The sequence below is a fragment of the Cyanistes caeruleus genome, chromosome 4 (assembly GCF_971803275.1).
Source record: "Cyanistes caeruleus chromosome 4, bCyaCae1.hap1.1, whole genome shotgun sequence".
Classification (NCBI taxonomy): domain Eukaryota; kingdom Metazoa; phylum Chordata; class Aves; order Passeriformes; family Paridae; genus Cyanistes; species Cyanistes caeruleus.
This window is the reverse complement of record NC_141704.1, coordinates 58,009,418-58,025,432: the sequence shown is the minus strand read 5'-3', so window position 1 is coordinate 58,025,432 and position 16,015 is coordinate 58,009,418. Positions and strand designations below refer to the sequence as shown.

General features: G+C 46.2%; 1 protein-coding gene across 6 annotated transcripts in view; it reads right to left on the bottom strand.

Annotated features, from left to right (window-relative positions):
• The window catches only part of DENND2A (DENN domain containing 2A), a 64,858-nt gene that overhangs the window by 3,230 nt on the left and 45,613 nt on the right, over positions 1–16,015 (bottom strand). For all 6 annotated transcript variants that reach the window (XM_086884933.1, XM_086884928.1, XM_086884931.1 and 3 more), the window contains 9 exons: positions 15,040–15,227; positions 14,233–14,342; positions 13,952–14,021; positions 13,263–13,340; positions 12,630–12,770; positions 10,177–10,325; positions 2,851–3,028; positions 2,027–2,068; positions 593–710 (listed from right to left, as the gene is read on the bottom strand). In XM_086884933.1, coding sequence (XP_086741059.1) covers positions 593–710; positions 2,027–2,068; positions 2,851–3,028; positions 10,177–10,325; positions 12,630–12,770; positions 13,263–13,340; positions 13,952–14,021; positions 14,233–14,342; positions 15,040–15,227 — 1,074 coding nt within the window. The remainder of the gene's footprint in view (positions 1–592; positions 711–2,026; positions 2,069–2,850; positions 3,029–10,176; positions 10,326–12,629; positions 12,771–13,262; positions 13,341–13,951; positions 14,022–14,232; positions 14,343–15,039; positions 15,228–16,015) is intronic.

Genomic DNA, 16,015 nt, shown 5'->3' with positions numbered 1-16,015 from the left:
GATGAGAGGCAGAAAGGTGTTGGCTCAGTGTGAGCTCTGCTCAGCAGCAGCTAAAACATCCCTGTATTATCAACACCATTTCCAGCACAAATCCAAAACACAGCCCCATACTAGCTATGGAGAAAATGAACTCTGTCCTAGGCAAAACCAGCAAATTCTCCAGGCTCCTCTGCAGCAAGGAGATGCCCATACTGTCCCCCTGAGAGAGCTGTCTCAGCCCAATAACCCATGAGCCACATGGCCATCGCCGAGTCTGCAGCTCTGCAGGTGACTGTTCCCTGGAGGAGCCTGCATCACTCATGGCCAGCAGCAGAGAGAAGAAGCCTATGAAACCCCACCTGAGTACAGGTGTTCACTGGAATTGTAAGGAATTGTAAGCAGAGCTGGTAAGAGATAAGTACTGTTGCACTTCATACAGAGAGCTCTGCCCCCTGTGCACAGGAATATTTCATAGAGCTTAACAAAATCCTGATCAACCTCCAGTACCTGTGGTGCTAAATTCAGTACAAGCCTAGTTCTCCTCTAAGAAGTGACAGAAAAAAAAAGGGGCAGGAGAAGACATGGTTTTAAGCTGAAAGGCACCGTGCCTTACCCTGCTTGCCATTGACAGGGCCCTCCTCCTTGTCACTTGCCAGCTCATTCCTCTGCTCCAAAATGTGCTCTAGGGCAGCCTGCAGCTTGCGGGGCAGGATGGAGTCCTCATCTTCCATCTGTAACAGAGATCCTCCTCATGGACCTGGGCTGGGACAAAAACATCTCCTACCCTGTCCCCAGCACAGCAGGGGGAGCACTAGAAATGAACCGTGAGGAGTGGCAGAAAGCAAATATGTTTGGCACATTCCCAGCCCCACCCAGTGCAGTACTATCAAGAAGCACAAGAGGAAGGAGAAAGCAGGTGTCTTTTCCTAAATGTTCCCCTGTTCTGGAGGAATTTTACATGTCTGACCCAAGAGGTTACCGGGCAGGGCTCACCATCTGCCCACAAGCACTGGCCCCACCACAAAGAGGAGGTGTGTGAACAATGCTGGCACGTGGCCAGGTGAGCAGAGCCCCTGCTCAGGCACCAATCCTCTTACACAGGCATAAGGAATTCCCAGGGAGCAACAGAGCCAAGGAACTGCCAGTGACTGTGCAGAGCTCCCACCAGCCCTGGCTGAGTTGGCTGATTCAGCTTAAGCCTGCAGAAGAGAGGTGCAAGGTAAAGCATTACCCCAGAGCAAAGGCAGCTGGCAGGCGAGGGCTGTGGGAGGGCTTGGCCCTCACCCACACGCTGCTCCCTGCAGCAGGAGGAGCACTCAGCCCGTCTTAGTCACGGCAGAGACCGACACTGCCAGCGCTGCTCACAGAGCTGCCAAAGAGCTCTGGGAAAAAAGAGCTTCCTGGGCCAGGAGTATGTCTGCTCATTTATCCTCTCCCCTTCCTCCTTCCCTTCCCACTCCTCCTCTCCACAACAAAGGGAAGTGAAAATCAGAGGGCAATCTTGCCTGCAGAGCAACACACAGGCTCCCATGTACCACCTTCCCCTTCTGAGCCATCCAGCAAGGACCAGAGTGAGGAACCACAAGCTCCCGAGGCAGTAAGGATTTCAAAAAATCATCGAGGCTCCCTTCCCACTCAGGGAAGAGTATGTGATGGGAGATGAGCTGATAGACACAAGCTGGAAGAACCCAGCAGACAGTGCTGAGCCAAGGCCTTCCAGTTCTGCCCTCTGATTACAGGATGACACTTAAGGATCCACAGCACTCAAGTGCCACCATTTCCCCTCTTAAAAAAAAACAAACAAACAAGCAAACAAAAAACCCAGAAAGAAGTAACTCACAACGATTTAGTCCTCAACACCTGTGGTTTGGGATGCTGATGTTACATATATACACACCAACCCCTATAACGCTGCCAACCACAAGCCCTGCCTCAGTTTTTGAGTGGGGAGAAAGTGATCTATCTTGCCAGGCAGGTCAGCAAACACAGATGGAGATAAGTTATGGAGGAAAAAGGGGAGAAAAAGATATGAATTAGCTTTGTTCACCTGTCTCAGAAACCGATTATTTACAAGGTCAACGACGAGGACCTAAGAATGAAAGAGCAAGAATTAAAAGGGGAAGTAATTATTTCCATTATCAGAGTTTATCTTACTCTGTAACTGCTCTGGAGGGAACACTTCCCTGCTCCTCCTACCCACCACTGCAGCTGCAGGAGGCACCCAGCATGACCCAGGAGCAGAGCCTGTGTTGTGGCTTTCTGGGGATGTCATTGCAAACCACAGCACAGCTTGGACAACAGGAGGCTGTGCTCCAGGCCTGGCCCACTGCTCCTCACTGCATAGTCAGACTCTCATCCTTCCTCCCTGTGTGCTGTGCCGCTGTCTCCTGGGAGGCAGGGAGGGAAATCCCTTCCCAAGCACGTTCAGCCTTGCTGTGCTCACCCCTGTGCACCAGGAATCCAATTCTTAGTTTTTAATTTATTATTTTTTATTTATTATTTAGTTATTAATTATTGCTACCATGAGGCACCTGTGTTAACCCAAGGAGCAGGTATCCTGGCCAGCTGCAGCAATCACACCTAAAGTGACAGGATTTGCAAGCAGCCCTGAGAGAGCACTATGCAGAAACCAGCATAAACTGTACTAAAACCATCTCCTACCCTCAGCAGCCCCACACTGGGAGACTTCCAGCCTTCCCAAGCTGTGGCCAAAGCAGAGCACAGACTTTGTCTCCCCGGGAGAACATCCAGCTCCACCCTTACCCTACACTCACAGCAGCCAGAGGATGAGAGCTCCCTGGCGCTGCCAGAAAACAGCTCAGCCCACAGGAAACAAACCCAAGCAGGGCGCAGTGTGGATGCAGGACTCACCTCCTCCACAGGCAGCTCCTTCAGGCGGGGCAGGGAGCTGGAGAGGAGGCCGATGAGGAAGGGGGTGGGCGAGCACACGATGTCGATCATGGAAGGTGGCAGCACGGGGATGTAGGTGTGCTGCCAGGTGAAGGGGTACAGTAGGGCCACTGTGGCGTGGCAACACTTGGAGAGAGTGCTGGAAGACAAAACACAACAAAGACAATGGTCAGTCAGGAAATGAGGGATGCTTCCTAGAAATCAACTGTTCCCTGATTGCTCTCTAATTACTAGGGGCTTTCCCTCATTTCTGACCCGTTTTTCAGCTTTAGAAGCAATGACTTCTGAAAGATGACCCTATACCACACTCTTATGACACGAGATAGGTCCCACTGAATCGGAGATCTGCTGCTCCAGTGTTCTGATGGAACATATCAGGCAAACACAACACCTTCAATGCCACTGCCTTTCCTAAGAGAAATGAGTCCATTCTCCCACAGCTCTCTGGCAGGAATCAGGCAGAATATCCAGTTAGCAGATACTTGCAACAGGCAGAGCTTGCCACAGGGCACCAGTTATTCATCTGTTCTGGGTCTGGAAGCATTTTTATGTGTCAAGAGAGAGGGAAGGCTAGCTGCTGCAAACCCTGTATATATAACATCATTTGGTTTTACCAGCATCCGGCAGAGGAGAGGAGGGAGAGGAAGGAGACTGGTGCAGCATGCAGGAGTCATGTGGCTACAGAAAGATGCCCAGCTGGCTCCCATTAGACTCTGTGGCAGAATTTATATTCAGCAAGCTGGGTTTATTGCTGACTTGAAGAGGAAGGGGTTCAATGGGTGTGGACTTGAGCTTGCTCTGAGAAGTGAAGCCTGCTTTCCCTCCCCACTCCAGTTAAGTTTGGTGGATGTGCATCCCTGTGCTGTGTCACTAGGGTGGGTGAGCAGAGTGGTGTGGCTGGGGGACAGCTGGCTGCCTTCCATCACAAAAGCTCAGGTTAGCAGAATAAAATTGTAGCTGCTGGGACATCAGTGTGACAGCACAAAGTAATCAGGCAGCAAACATTGTTAAACACATGACACTTTTTGGAGAAAAGGAGATCCCAGTGAAGAGGCTGGAATCTGCTTTAACCTGAAAATTTTATTGCTGACAGCAACAGGTAGGGAACTGGCACTTGGGAAAGATGCCTGGGATTTGTGTTCTGAGGAAGTTTTCACAAAATGGGGATGGTTTCCTCTATCTTCACTCCCAGAGGACTGTCTTTTTTAAGGGGATACTCTAAAAACAGAGGAAGATCCTTCAAGGGCTGTGTTACAGACTGACAGCTTTAAGCCTTTAAATGGGAAAAACCCTTCAGTTCCGAATCCTTGTTTGGGAAGGTGTGAGTGCATCCCCCTCCCTGCATTCACTCCTCCTCTGTGTTGCTGCTCTCCAGCTGTGCTTGCCATCATCAGCAAGCCCACACCTTGCTGTGTCTATCACAAATGCAAGGTAGATAATGAATCTGAGAGAAGCAAAATTAAAGTAATGAGAAAACACAGAGCTAGCAAGAAACAGAAACATTAAAAAAAAAACCCACCCAGAAAAACGGTGGGAATAATATCAAAGTAGATGATTTTTGTTGTATCTTTCATACAAGCTAATCTTGAAAGGAATTGCAACAAAAGTGAATGTGTGGTCTGAGAAGTGCACTCCAAGCTAATGAGATCCTTTAAAAACCATCTCCTTCAAAGCTGGGCTACTCATAGGTTTCAGGTCATGTTAGCAGATACAAAAGCAGGGGCTTCTCTTCCTCTCCATTACTGCAGAGCATATTTTCCACTCCTCAGTTTCTGACTGATAATAGACCTGGTAACAGCAGCAGCAGCATAGTGAAAGCTGAAAGAACTGCACCTTTCATCACTTGTGCACAGCAGTGGGGCACTATCACCACCCACTGTTCCTCTCCTTTGAGGAGAGGGTGAATATGGAAGTGTTAGAAGTTTTACATTTGTCACCAATCCTCTATTTTGAAGGTGTATCCAAATTTTCTGCCTAAACATGGGACCTAAATTTATAGACAGCATGTGAAAACCTATGGAAAACATCTCTGAGTCCAGGTAGCTCCACAGAGGAACAGTGAGCAGCTGAAGTATGTGGTTATTTATGGCATGGTGAGATATTATGGCAAGCTGTCTCCTGCTATATTTATGGTGCTTGTTCTTCCCTCAGCCCAGCTCTCGAGTCCCAGCGAGTACACATGGTACGTGAGAGATTGAGTGGGAGGAGAGATGGCTGAGCTCCAGCGAGTGGAAGTCAAAGACAGAGCTGTGTTAAGTCTGAAATTGTACACACCAGGCAGTGGGAAGTAAAGATAACTTCCCCTTCCACCCTTCCATCTGTGCATGACTCATCGCCTCCAGGGTGAAACCCAGTAATCTCTTGCTCCCAAACATTTCTCACTGTGGAAGACCTTTCCAGGGAACAATACTCGTAGGGTTGAGGTTCTGTGAGCCTCCTTTGTAGGCAGAGCAGTTCAGGGATGGACGCTGAGGTATCTTTTTCACACATCAGACTCGCTCTGCAGGTAGTCTCAGGGAGCTGCAGGTTGCCAGGAGCCCAGGAGAACCAAGGCCTTCTGGAGTGACTCAAACCTAAGCTCTCTCTCTTGCACTTGGCACTGCAACAAGCACTAAGGGACTGCTGATTCACACCAGCCTGCTGAGCCTTGCAAAAAAATCCAGCTTGATAAATCCCTTTTATGCCACCTGTGTGACTGTGTGCTCTTCAGCCAGCAGCCACGTCACTGCAGCGTGCTCTGGGAAGTGCCATGTGCTACCCTCAGGCCACACAGGTTCAGTCCAGCTGATCAAACGGGACACAGACACCACTTTTTAAGACCTTTGGTTTCATGAGCAATCTTTAAAATGCTGCAGGTCTCTGAAAAACACTTTCAAAATGCTAAGCACATTTTCATGGATTCATTCAGCATTCTGCAGGGAATGTGGTTGAGCTGCATGTTGCCCTCCACTGAGACTGAGATGTCAATAGTACAGAGGCTAAAAACGACTGAGGTACACAAAAACCCTCAGAGCTGTCCCTGAAGGGCTGATTTGGACACAGACTGACACACAGATCTCTCTGGGTAAAGCATTCCCTTGGTCAGAACAATGATACTGCAGCAACCTGTGACACTGGTTTCCTTGAACAACAGCCTTCCCATCACACATCACTCTGTGCACAAACCCACCCCAAAGCACCCTGTGCACAAACCCACCCCAAAGCACCCTGTGCACAAATCCACCACACAGCCCCCTGTGAAGCTTCTGCTCCTTGGTAGCCACCTTGAACACAGGCAGTCAATGCAGAAGCTGAACACAACAGCTGCAATTACACAGAATCCCTTCTTCCTCTCCTGGGAAAACTTGCTCCAAGACTAGCTTGACTTGCTCTATAAGGCACCTTGACAAATTGCAATAGCTTCTGTGGAGGGACATTGGCTGCTCAGCCTGGTTGCTTTCCACTCCAAAGGCATGCATATGTGATAAAAAGCCCCCAAAGCTGACACCCTCTTTGGGTTTAGGATACTGCATGATTTCTGAAAAACACCATTGAATCAAACACCCTGCTTTAGTTTAATGCCAGGAAGTCCTGTGGTCCTTGCACTAACCAAACTGCTCAAAATATGCTGGCATTTGGCAATTTAACACTGTTCAAATATGTATATTTAGATTTATTTTTTTTTATAAGCTCTGCCACAGTAGGATTTGTTTTGCAAACACCTTCAGATTTCTGACACTGTGTCACATCTGGATTTACTTATGATGGATTACAGATCTGGTTGACAACATTTAGCAGGCACAGGAGCCTCCAAGCATTGTCCCATGACTTCACACAGCACTGCTGCAAATCCCACCAGGAGGGTGCCAAGTTCCACCAGCTCTCTGGGGACCCTCACTGACTCCCACCAATGTGGCAGGTTTGTGCAGGTGAAGAAATGAATCTTAAGATGATCTGAAGACACAACACCATTATCTGACATCCAAACTTCATCCTTGGGTTTCCTCTTCTCCCTAATCACAGGGCAAAAAGGGAGAAACCCATGAGGCTGGTATTCACAGTCCCAAATTTGTTTTTGTAGCACATGGTAAAGGGTTCTTCCTGATGATTAATTACCTTTTGCTGGGGATGACCACATTTAAAGTGTCTACTCTAATTCTTTCAGATCTGCCTTTGATAACAATGACCACTTTGTGTTGTTGATACAGCTGTGGTTTCTGGCAGAGACAGAGGCAATTGCTTGAGTTGGTCAGATCCACAACAAGCTTTTGAGCTCTGGAAAAAGGACGCCTTGATTTTAAGCCCGTGCAAGCTTTTCTTTTTAAAAAGCCTTCTGAATCACAAAGATCTCCTGGTCAGGCCATTAAAAACTGCCCAGCTCGAGGTACCTTGTGACATCAGGTGATTTCAGCTGAAAGATGCCTTCTAAAAGGTTGGCTGGCAGCGCCTGGAGCTGCATGCCAGGCAACATCCCTCTGAAACAAAAGCAGCTCTCATGTTGCAGTGTCTAACCTGTGCCACTGTCTCCACCGCCCTAGGACTAAAGTTAACAGTGCAGGAATGAACAAAAGCTGGGAAAAGACTACACAGGCCAACACAATTTTAACTAAGTCATTTTCCCGGGTTGCGAGGCAATGTATAACTCTGGTATCCATAGTGACAGAGAAAAAAAAAACCCACCCAAAAACTAATAAACCAAATTCTTTCCTTTTCCGCTGCCAAGCTGTGGATTGACAGGTATTTAAACACTCAATGCTCATTCTAAAGATGGAAAAGACAAAGTATTTCACTTGCTGTACACTTGTTAGATGCATTTTTTGGCTCAGCTTGAAAACATTTCACAGTTCATGCAGTATTTGGCAGGAGACCTTTCAGCCTACTTTTCCCACAGACTGATTTTATAGCAATTAAAGGACGTAAATAAATTGTTCACATAATTTCTCTGTCACTCACACCTTCTCAAACATGGACAGATAGTTATTGATAGTGCCCACATGAAGAACCACAAAGATGAACGATAAACCTAATTTATTGTGCATCTTTCACTCTGTCACCTGCACTCTTCCCATTAATCCATCTCAGCTGGATTATTTCTAGCATTCCTAACCTCTGAGCAGTTTCCAACAGCTGCTTTTATAGTTTTTTTTCCTTCTCTTCAGTTACTTCCAAAAAGTGCTTCTTTTCTTTCCTCTCAAACTGGCATTTTCACTCCTAGAGTGAATACTACACAATACTCATTGAGTTCAATGTGTTCCTGTCCCAGGAAAAATATAATTTGGACAGAAGATCCTGTACCTACAATAGCATCAACTTTCAAAACACAGAAGGTCCATCTATGAGTAAAAGAGACTGCTCGCCTTTGGACAGGCTCACAAAGCCAGTCCATTCAAGTCAATGAACTGGATTAAAATACAGTAGTTACTTAATTTTGAGGGGCATTTTATTTGTTTTCTGCATGTTTCATGCCTTTACATGATAAATTTGGGATAATTTCCAACCTTTTGCTCCACAAAAATGAGCCAGAGAATCTTTGTATTTTGTAAGAGGAAAAGAAAAAGACTATCCTGAAATTGCTCAGAGCAAGGTCTTCTCAGAAACATCAAATACTAAAAGTCTCATAGAGAGTTGCCAAATCTATGGTAAATATTTGAATCTGAGCCCTGTGGTCTAACAGATCTTTTAAACACAACAATTTCTTTTTCACAGGAAAAAAACCAAAACTGTTTATGAGATATTTAGAGATTCTAGAAACTAAGATTCTATAGCTGCTTCCCATTCTCTTTACAGGCCTGTACAGCTGGATTCATTCCTAAGGACTCTAGATATCCTGACAAAAGATACAGGGGTGGGAAAAGAACACCAAAACCCATCAAGGTGTTTCCAGTTAGAGATATCACACCTCATACTCAGAATACATGGTATTGTATTCTGTAAAGATGTAAAGATGTGATAGCAAAAGATTTGTTAAATGTTCCTTCTAAAGTGATGTCTCAACCCTCCCCCCACAAAGAAGTTCCCTGCCATTTCCTGATACCACCCAGCTCTCATGTAGAGATTACAATGTCAATCTGCGTCCTTAAAAAATTTTCTCCGAATGCAAAATTTATCCTACAGAGAAAGAGAAAAATATTTGAGAGCCTGTGATCATAGATTATGTCATAAATCATATATGTTTCACAGAGATCTAGTGTTAGAATGAATACTCTCACTTTCAATTCAAATCTAAATGCTCTGCACGAAATGTGTGGTTTAAGTATCCAGAATACGAAGTCTCTACACACATAATGTATCGGTGATTATAAAGAGGCAAATTTTCCCCTTTCTGAACCAAAACAGCTGCCAAAACTTGCAAGCAGACAGTGCTACGGCTTCCCTCTCCCCAGCCTTTCTATTCCTGTGATGAGACTGCCTGAGCTCTGCCCACAGAGAGCCCTGGATCCATGTAGAACAAAGTTTTCCCCTTCATTTTCCTCTAGAAGGGGCCTCTCCATTCTTTGCCCCAGTGCTCAGTCCCAGAGCTGCAGGCTGCTGCCTGGAAGTTGTGAAAACAGACAGCTTAGGGGCATTGTACACTCCTGAAACCTGAGCGTGCTCCTAAGTGTCATTACTCATCCAGGCAGCTTTTCTTTCCCCAGCCTTGGCGAACTTTCCTCCCTGAATCCTCAAGTGCTTCAAGAGCTGGAGAGCTGCCAGCCACCAGCTGCACAAGATCTTAAAGAAATCCGGACCCATTTTCGTAATTTAGGAGAGCAAACAAATACATTTTTAAAAGAGCAAATTGAACATATTCAAAACAGAAGGGGGAAGTCCTCTGTCTCATTGCCCCTTGCCCTCCTTTACTTTCATCCTCATAAGAAAAAAGAAGTTGTTAGAAACTGATACGAAAATACAAGCTGAAAAATTAAGAAAATTTTGTGACATCAGGGAAAAACTCAGAAGGGACAGTGTGAGATCTGCACAAGGCTTGATCCCTGGAAACCCAAGCACAGCTCAGCCAGGAACACTGCAGCATCGTGGAGCAAAAGGAGGGGTTTTGCTTAGCACCAGGAATCTGCTCCGAAACTGTCTGGAGGAAGTGGAGCTTGCTTCTCCCTGGGGATGAGAAGCAGCACTTTTTGCAAGCTGCAAAATGAAATTATGGTTCATGGCCTAAGTTCCCCATTCCTGGGAAGAACAGCTCTGTTCACATTGTTACGAGGCTGGAAAAGGGCAGAGAAGAAAAAGAACAAAGCAGAGAGATCTGTCACTGCAGCCTTCCCAGACTCCCTTCCTTGCCAGCATTTTCTTTAGGGAAATGCAAGAGGGTACCTGAGCTTGTCTGCAATAAAGATCACCCTCCTTTCCAGCAGCAAGGAGGCAAAGACTCTGCTCAGGTGCCGCACGCTGAGGGAGGTGAATAAGGACTCGAAATCAACATGCTCCAGCCTGGAGTCAAGCGGCCGCCGCAGCTCGATGACCTGGTGGGGACAAAAAGAGCACAGGTGAGCTCTTGCTGCCCTCCCAGAGTGTGCCAAGCAAGGACCCAGCAGGTATTGTCACAGCCAGCACTGACTGCACTGAGCACCACACAGCAGTAAGTTCTCCAATACAGTCCTTCCAAAGGCCTCCCAGAAATCCTTCTCCCGGATGAAGACGATACAGAGTCCAGTCCAACAGGCACAGCATGAGATCAACCACAAGTTCTTCCCACTGGACTGAGGACAGGGAGCTCTTCAGAAGGAGAAAAACTATTTTGTGTCCAGCTAGAAGTGGTTTTCAGGCTTTCTGGTATTCAAACAGCAAAATGTCATGGAGCCTTTCAAATCTACACTCTGACTTTTACGGTTACAATTTTTTTTTTTGTTTTACTGCAAGAATCTGGATGCCTAACCTCCTGACTGTATTTTTTATAACAGTTACAGACAAGAGTAGACTGTGGATATTTTTCTTTGTTCATATCTACTTAAATAATGCCTGTCATAGCACCTTAGCACTTCATACTCCTTATCTTAGACAGATGCTTATCTAAATTGATTTTGAAAGCCTCCAACACCACACATTTCATAAATCCCACAAGAAAATTACTCTAGTTCTGAACTAGCCTCACCAACACCAAGCCTGCAGCTGAAACATGTCAGTGGCAAATTACTTCAATTACTTGTTTTCTTACTTTCAGTATCCACTCAGAACAACTGGTCACATTCCTCTCTGTAGGAAACTTCTTGTGTATTGAAAGGTTATCACATGTCTTCCTTTGTCTTTTGTTTTCTTTATTAAGTAAACAATTTCTCAAGATTTGCCTGTATTCTCTAGGTCACTTAGTAAGCAGAACTGCCCTTCTGGGGCTTTCTCCTAGTGGTTGCATGTTTTGGAAAATGATGCTCTAAATAAAATTCCATCAGTACTGGAAAGTAGAAAAGTTGCTTTCCTTTATTATTCATCCCTTCACTTGCTATTGCAATGAAGGATTTTATCTAAATAATACCACACGGTTACTTTTGCTCACGTTATGGCCCACTGTACCACTGGATCCTTCTCTGAAGTACCGTTGCTCACTCAGTTACTTTCATGTTCTATTAGACTATTCCTTTCTTCCTCTCAGAATTTTGCTCTTGTCCATATTGATTTTCACACCAAATCTTCAACTGACAGAATCATAGAATCATTTAGACTGGAAAAGATCCCTAAGATCATTGAGTCCAATGGATCTCCACCATGACACCAAGACCACAGTGCCACATCCAGTCATTTCTTGAACACTTGAATGTGTTTCTTGAATTTAGGGCACTAAATTGAATTGAATTGAGTGGCGCACTTTGAACTTTTAATCCCTCGCTCTCCAAAGTGCCTGCCCCCATCCCAGTGCTGTACTGTGCACATATGAAGTTTATGCCATCAATCAGATAATTAATGAACAGAATCCCAGACACAAACCAGCCACAACCTTCTCACAGCACACCACTGGGACTTTGCTCCTCCAGCACACATTTTTAACCAGCTTTGCTTGTTCTCTGCAGTAATGTCATTTAGTTGGGACTGTTTTCAGTTGGGTTGAGGAGAATGTGCTCATGTAGTGGTCTGCTGAAAGCCCACAGACACAACTTTATCAACTTTTTCACTTTCCTCTCTCTCACATTCAAGGCATACCATGCCCTGCAGCAAATATGGCCAAAACTACATTCAATTTGTCTCCCTCCATCCTCCCACAGTCCTTCATTGCTACACCCTAAAGCTCTGCAATCTTAAAACTCTCCCGCTGTCCTCACACCACATCATGTGAGATGCAGCACAGATTCTCACCTCCACTCTGTGAAAATGCCATTCTCAAAGGCTGCAACATTAGCTTGGTGAGGTTTTAAGGATTTTTTGACCTGATCCACACAAGCAGAGGTTCTGTAATAAGGATGCTGGAGCACGCTGTACAAACCTGTCGTTAGGATGTTGAGTGTGGTGTCTTTGAGCAGATCCAAGGTCATATGCTGGGCAGCACAGGACCTGCTGTCTGTGCCTCCTGGCCTCAAGGCCAGTGTCCCATTTCCTTTTGCTATATTAGTCTGTGTGCTTACATTCATTTTCACCATAGGATTTCCATTTTGATTCTGAGGTCACTGAAGTCTCCATTCCATCTCCTCTGCTCCCCTGTTTTATTCCGCAGCTTCCCCCACAGCTGACAGATCATCTGTTCTTGAAAACCCCCAGAGCTATGCCATGGTCCCAACTTCCAGTTGCTAGTCCTGCACCATTTGCTGGCATGCTTCCCTCTCTCTAGGAAGTGTCTTTACCTCTGTTCCTGAGCCTGGCAGGAAATTTTTGACTGTAATTGTCCTGCCCAGAGCTGGGAAAGGTGCCTCCATGACACTCCTCATGAGAGGCTGCACCAGGGCTGGGGAAATGCCCCGTCTCTTCTCAACCTCATCCAAGATCTGAAATAAAAGCATGAAGACACAAAGACATGCAAATCAGGAGGAGGGAGATAACACCAGGATAACACCTATCTATGTCTTCTCCTTAATCCAGTACTGAGATGGAGCTTTGTATCAAAAGAAAGAAGGCAAAAGGTGCACCTGAAGACCCTTGATTTCACTTATCAGGGGAAGCACGGTTCCACTGAGCTCACTGTAAAGCTGAAAATTTGCAAACTACCCACTACACTCAGAGTCAGGACTCCACCTTTTAACCTGTCTTGCATTCTGGGAGTTCTGCTGAAGGAAGAAGGCAAGAGCTGACAATCTAGTTTTCCTATTAACTGTGCTTTTGCTGCGTTCTGGAATTAGCATGTGGTTGCCTCACAAACACCATTTCAGATCCTTTCTTCAGCTATCAGCTTCCCTAATCCTCATTCATTCAGATGCTGGCTTCACTTTCAGGTCCCTCTTGACCTACAGCAGAAATTCCCTCTCTTTCTCCCCCCTCACCTTAGAGAAGAGATTGAAGCATCCAAGGCGACTCACAATGCAGTAAACTTCTGGGAGACGCTTCCCTTTTCCACTGGGCTTTCAGGACAAACACAAACACACAGACAAAAAACACCAAGGAAATGTCAGAGTTGTAACTACTGCAAAGGAAGAGTGACTGGTCCCTCAGTTCTCACTGGTTGACATAGAAACTGGCATGCATTTGATAGCATGGTGATGATGACAACCTGGCTCAAACCCTGGCACACCAGAAACTGAGGAGAAATGGCCACATCCACAGTAAGGTCCCAGCTTACCCCAATCAAATGACAAAGGCAGAGCAGACTGATCTACAGAGACAGCTCTGAACCTACAGGACCAGCACAGGTTTAGACAACTGTTTAATAGTTATCCAAATCTAAAGAGGATAAACCCTGTCTTTGGCTCAGGGATGAAACAACAGTCCATGGTCATGGTAAAGTGCTGGTGCAAGGAAAATGCAAGGGAGTTATGTCTGGAGTGGAGGATGGGATGCAGAGAGGGACTTCGGCAATGAAAAAAAGAGAGCAAAGCTGCTCTGTTGCCTCTCTTTCCATTCCACATTGAAAGAGAGGAGCAGCAGCTATCCACTTTTCAGAATGGGTGCTAGTAACACCAACCCCACAGAAGGCTGCACCACTAGGAAAAGAGAAAAACTCAGGGATAATTACCAGCAGCCTCCTACAATACCCAAATCTCCTGCTTCCATCTTCCCCCGTCAGGACAAATGAGAATGTCTCACTGCAGAAAGAGAAACCAGAATGACAAGATACCCATCAGCCACATTACCAGTCTCAGACACACAAACCCAGTTAACCCCCAGTATTTCTGCATTTCCCATACACCCCTCTCAGAGCTCTGCCCAATCTTCTACCATAAAAGCTCTTGTACTTAATTAGCTTGATATAGAAAACTGTTTCTCATGAATCAGGATACAAAGTACAGTACTTACCTGGCAAACTGATGGATGGGGGCCCAGTCTTTTGCATCAGGGAAGCAAAACTGGGGAATAGCTTTCAACTGATCTTCTGCCTCACGCATGAATTTGAACGAGCGCTCAAGCTAGCAGAATAGAGAGAAGGAATGTTTCCAATTAGTCATGAGGGGATGGAATGACTTCAAATATTTTTCCTGTGACAAATGAAGAGGTGATGACAGAAGCTAAGCTTCTGCCTGGAAGATATTAAAATTTCCATGATTCTGGCTCACTTAATCTCTAGATATCTCAAGGTAACTCTGTGCTCCCAATTCCACCAAGCCTGGCCTCTGCAACACCTGCCTCTGCTAAATTGTGCCTCTAATCTGGGACACAACTCCAGGCAAGGGGCAAGAGAACTGAAGTCTGAGAGGAGCTCTGGTCACATCCCATTTACAAACTCTCTGTCACACTGGCTCCGTGTTTCTTCAACTCTTCCTTCCCCATTTTGAGCTAGGCTGTCACCAAAAGCTGATCCTTCCCTTTCAGAACAAGTATTTTCTCCCAGACTTCAGTTTTCTTTAAAGAGGAAAGGGGAAGAAAGGGAATAACTACATAAAAGCCATAGCCAAGTGCAGCAAAAGATCTAAATCAGCTGCTCTTTCAGAAGTGAGCGATACCATGACAATTCTCAGGCAGTGACTGAAGCCCTCCCACTATCTTCAGTCTCCCTCAATAGTGACACAGCAGAGGGGTCAGCGATACAACGTGTGGTCAGCAGAGAAGCTGCAGCTCCTCCAGCTGTCCAAGTGCACCACTCGATCCAAGACAGGTCAGGCAGACCTTCAGTGGGAACTGCTGGGTGACCTCAGGGATGTAGGCAGCCCCAGCCTGCTTCTTGTGCAGTGACACCACGACGAAGTACTCGAAGAGCTGCCTCTCCTGGTACTCGATCAGGTCCCGCTCCAAGGTCTGGTACCGCGGGGCTTGCTTCAGCCGGGATTTCACGTGCACCAGGCGCTGGCTGTGAGCTATGGAAACAAGGAGAGATTCTGACTTAGTCTGGCTCTTTGCAAGGAGCATCAACAGTGCTCTGCAGAGCTGAGGGACAAACCTGAAATCACCTCATTGCAGTGGTTCTGTCGGCATCTGACTAAGAGGTGGGAACCACTTGGAAGCTGCAGATAAATATTGACAGAGATGGGCCATAATCTTGTGCTATCACCCTGAAGAACTCTGGCAGCAGAAGGATTTCATGGATAGCTTTTACAGCTGAAGCAGCCCAAGATGAGATATGGGACATGATGTAACAGAATGTCCAGGCATTCAACCTAGCACTCATTTATGCATTTTTCAAAGCCAGCACAGTGAGGTGACTGACCACCATTGTTCAGAGAAGGCTGTGGGCAGCAATCCCCACGATTTTACAAGACCAGCACTTGGGTCAGGCCAGGGCTCTGCTGTCTGAGTAATGCTGGGGACTCCCAGCTCCAGCACACAGGCTGGGCTGTAGGCCAACAACAAAATACTGTGAAAAGAGGTGCCAGTGAAAAATGCTGGCTCATGCCAGTTCTTCCTGTGCCCAAAACTAATCTCTCAGTGCCACGCTTCTACAAGTTCACCCAAGACAATGGGAAAACAAGAAAAATTGCCAAGCAAGCTGTAACTGTAACACACACATGAGCCACGGGACAATAAACATTCCAGCATGGAAAGTAATGAAAAGTTGCCTGCTGAGAAGAGACCAGATGAGGTTCCCTGAGACCACCCCCCCGCTTCATTTTACAGTTGCATCCCAAATTAAATCTCCATGATGTCT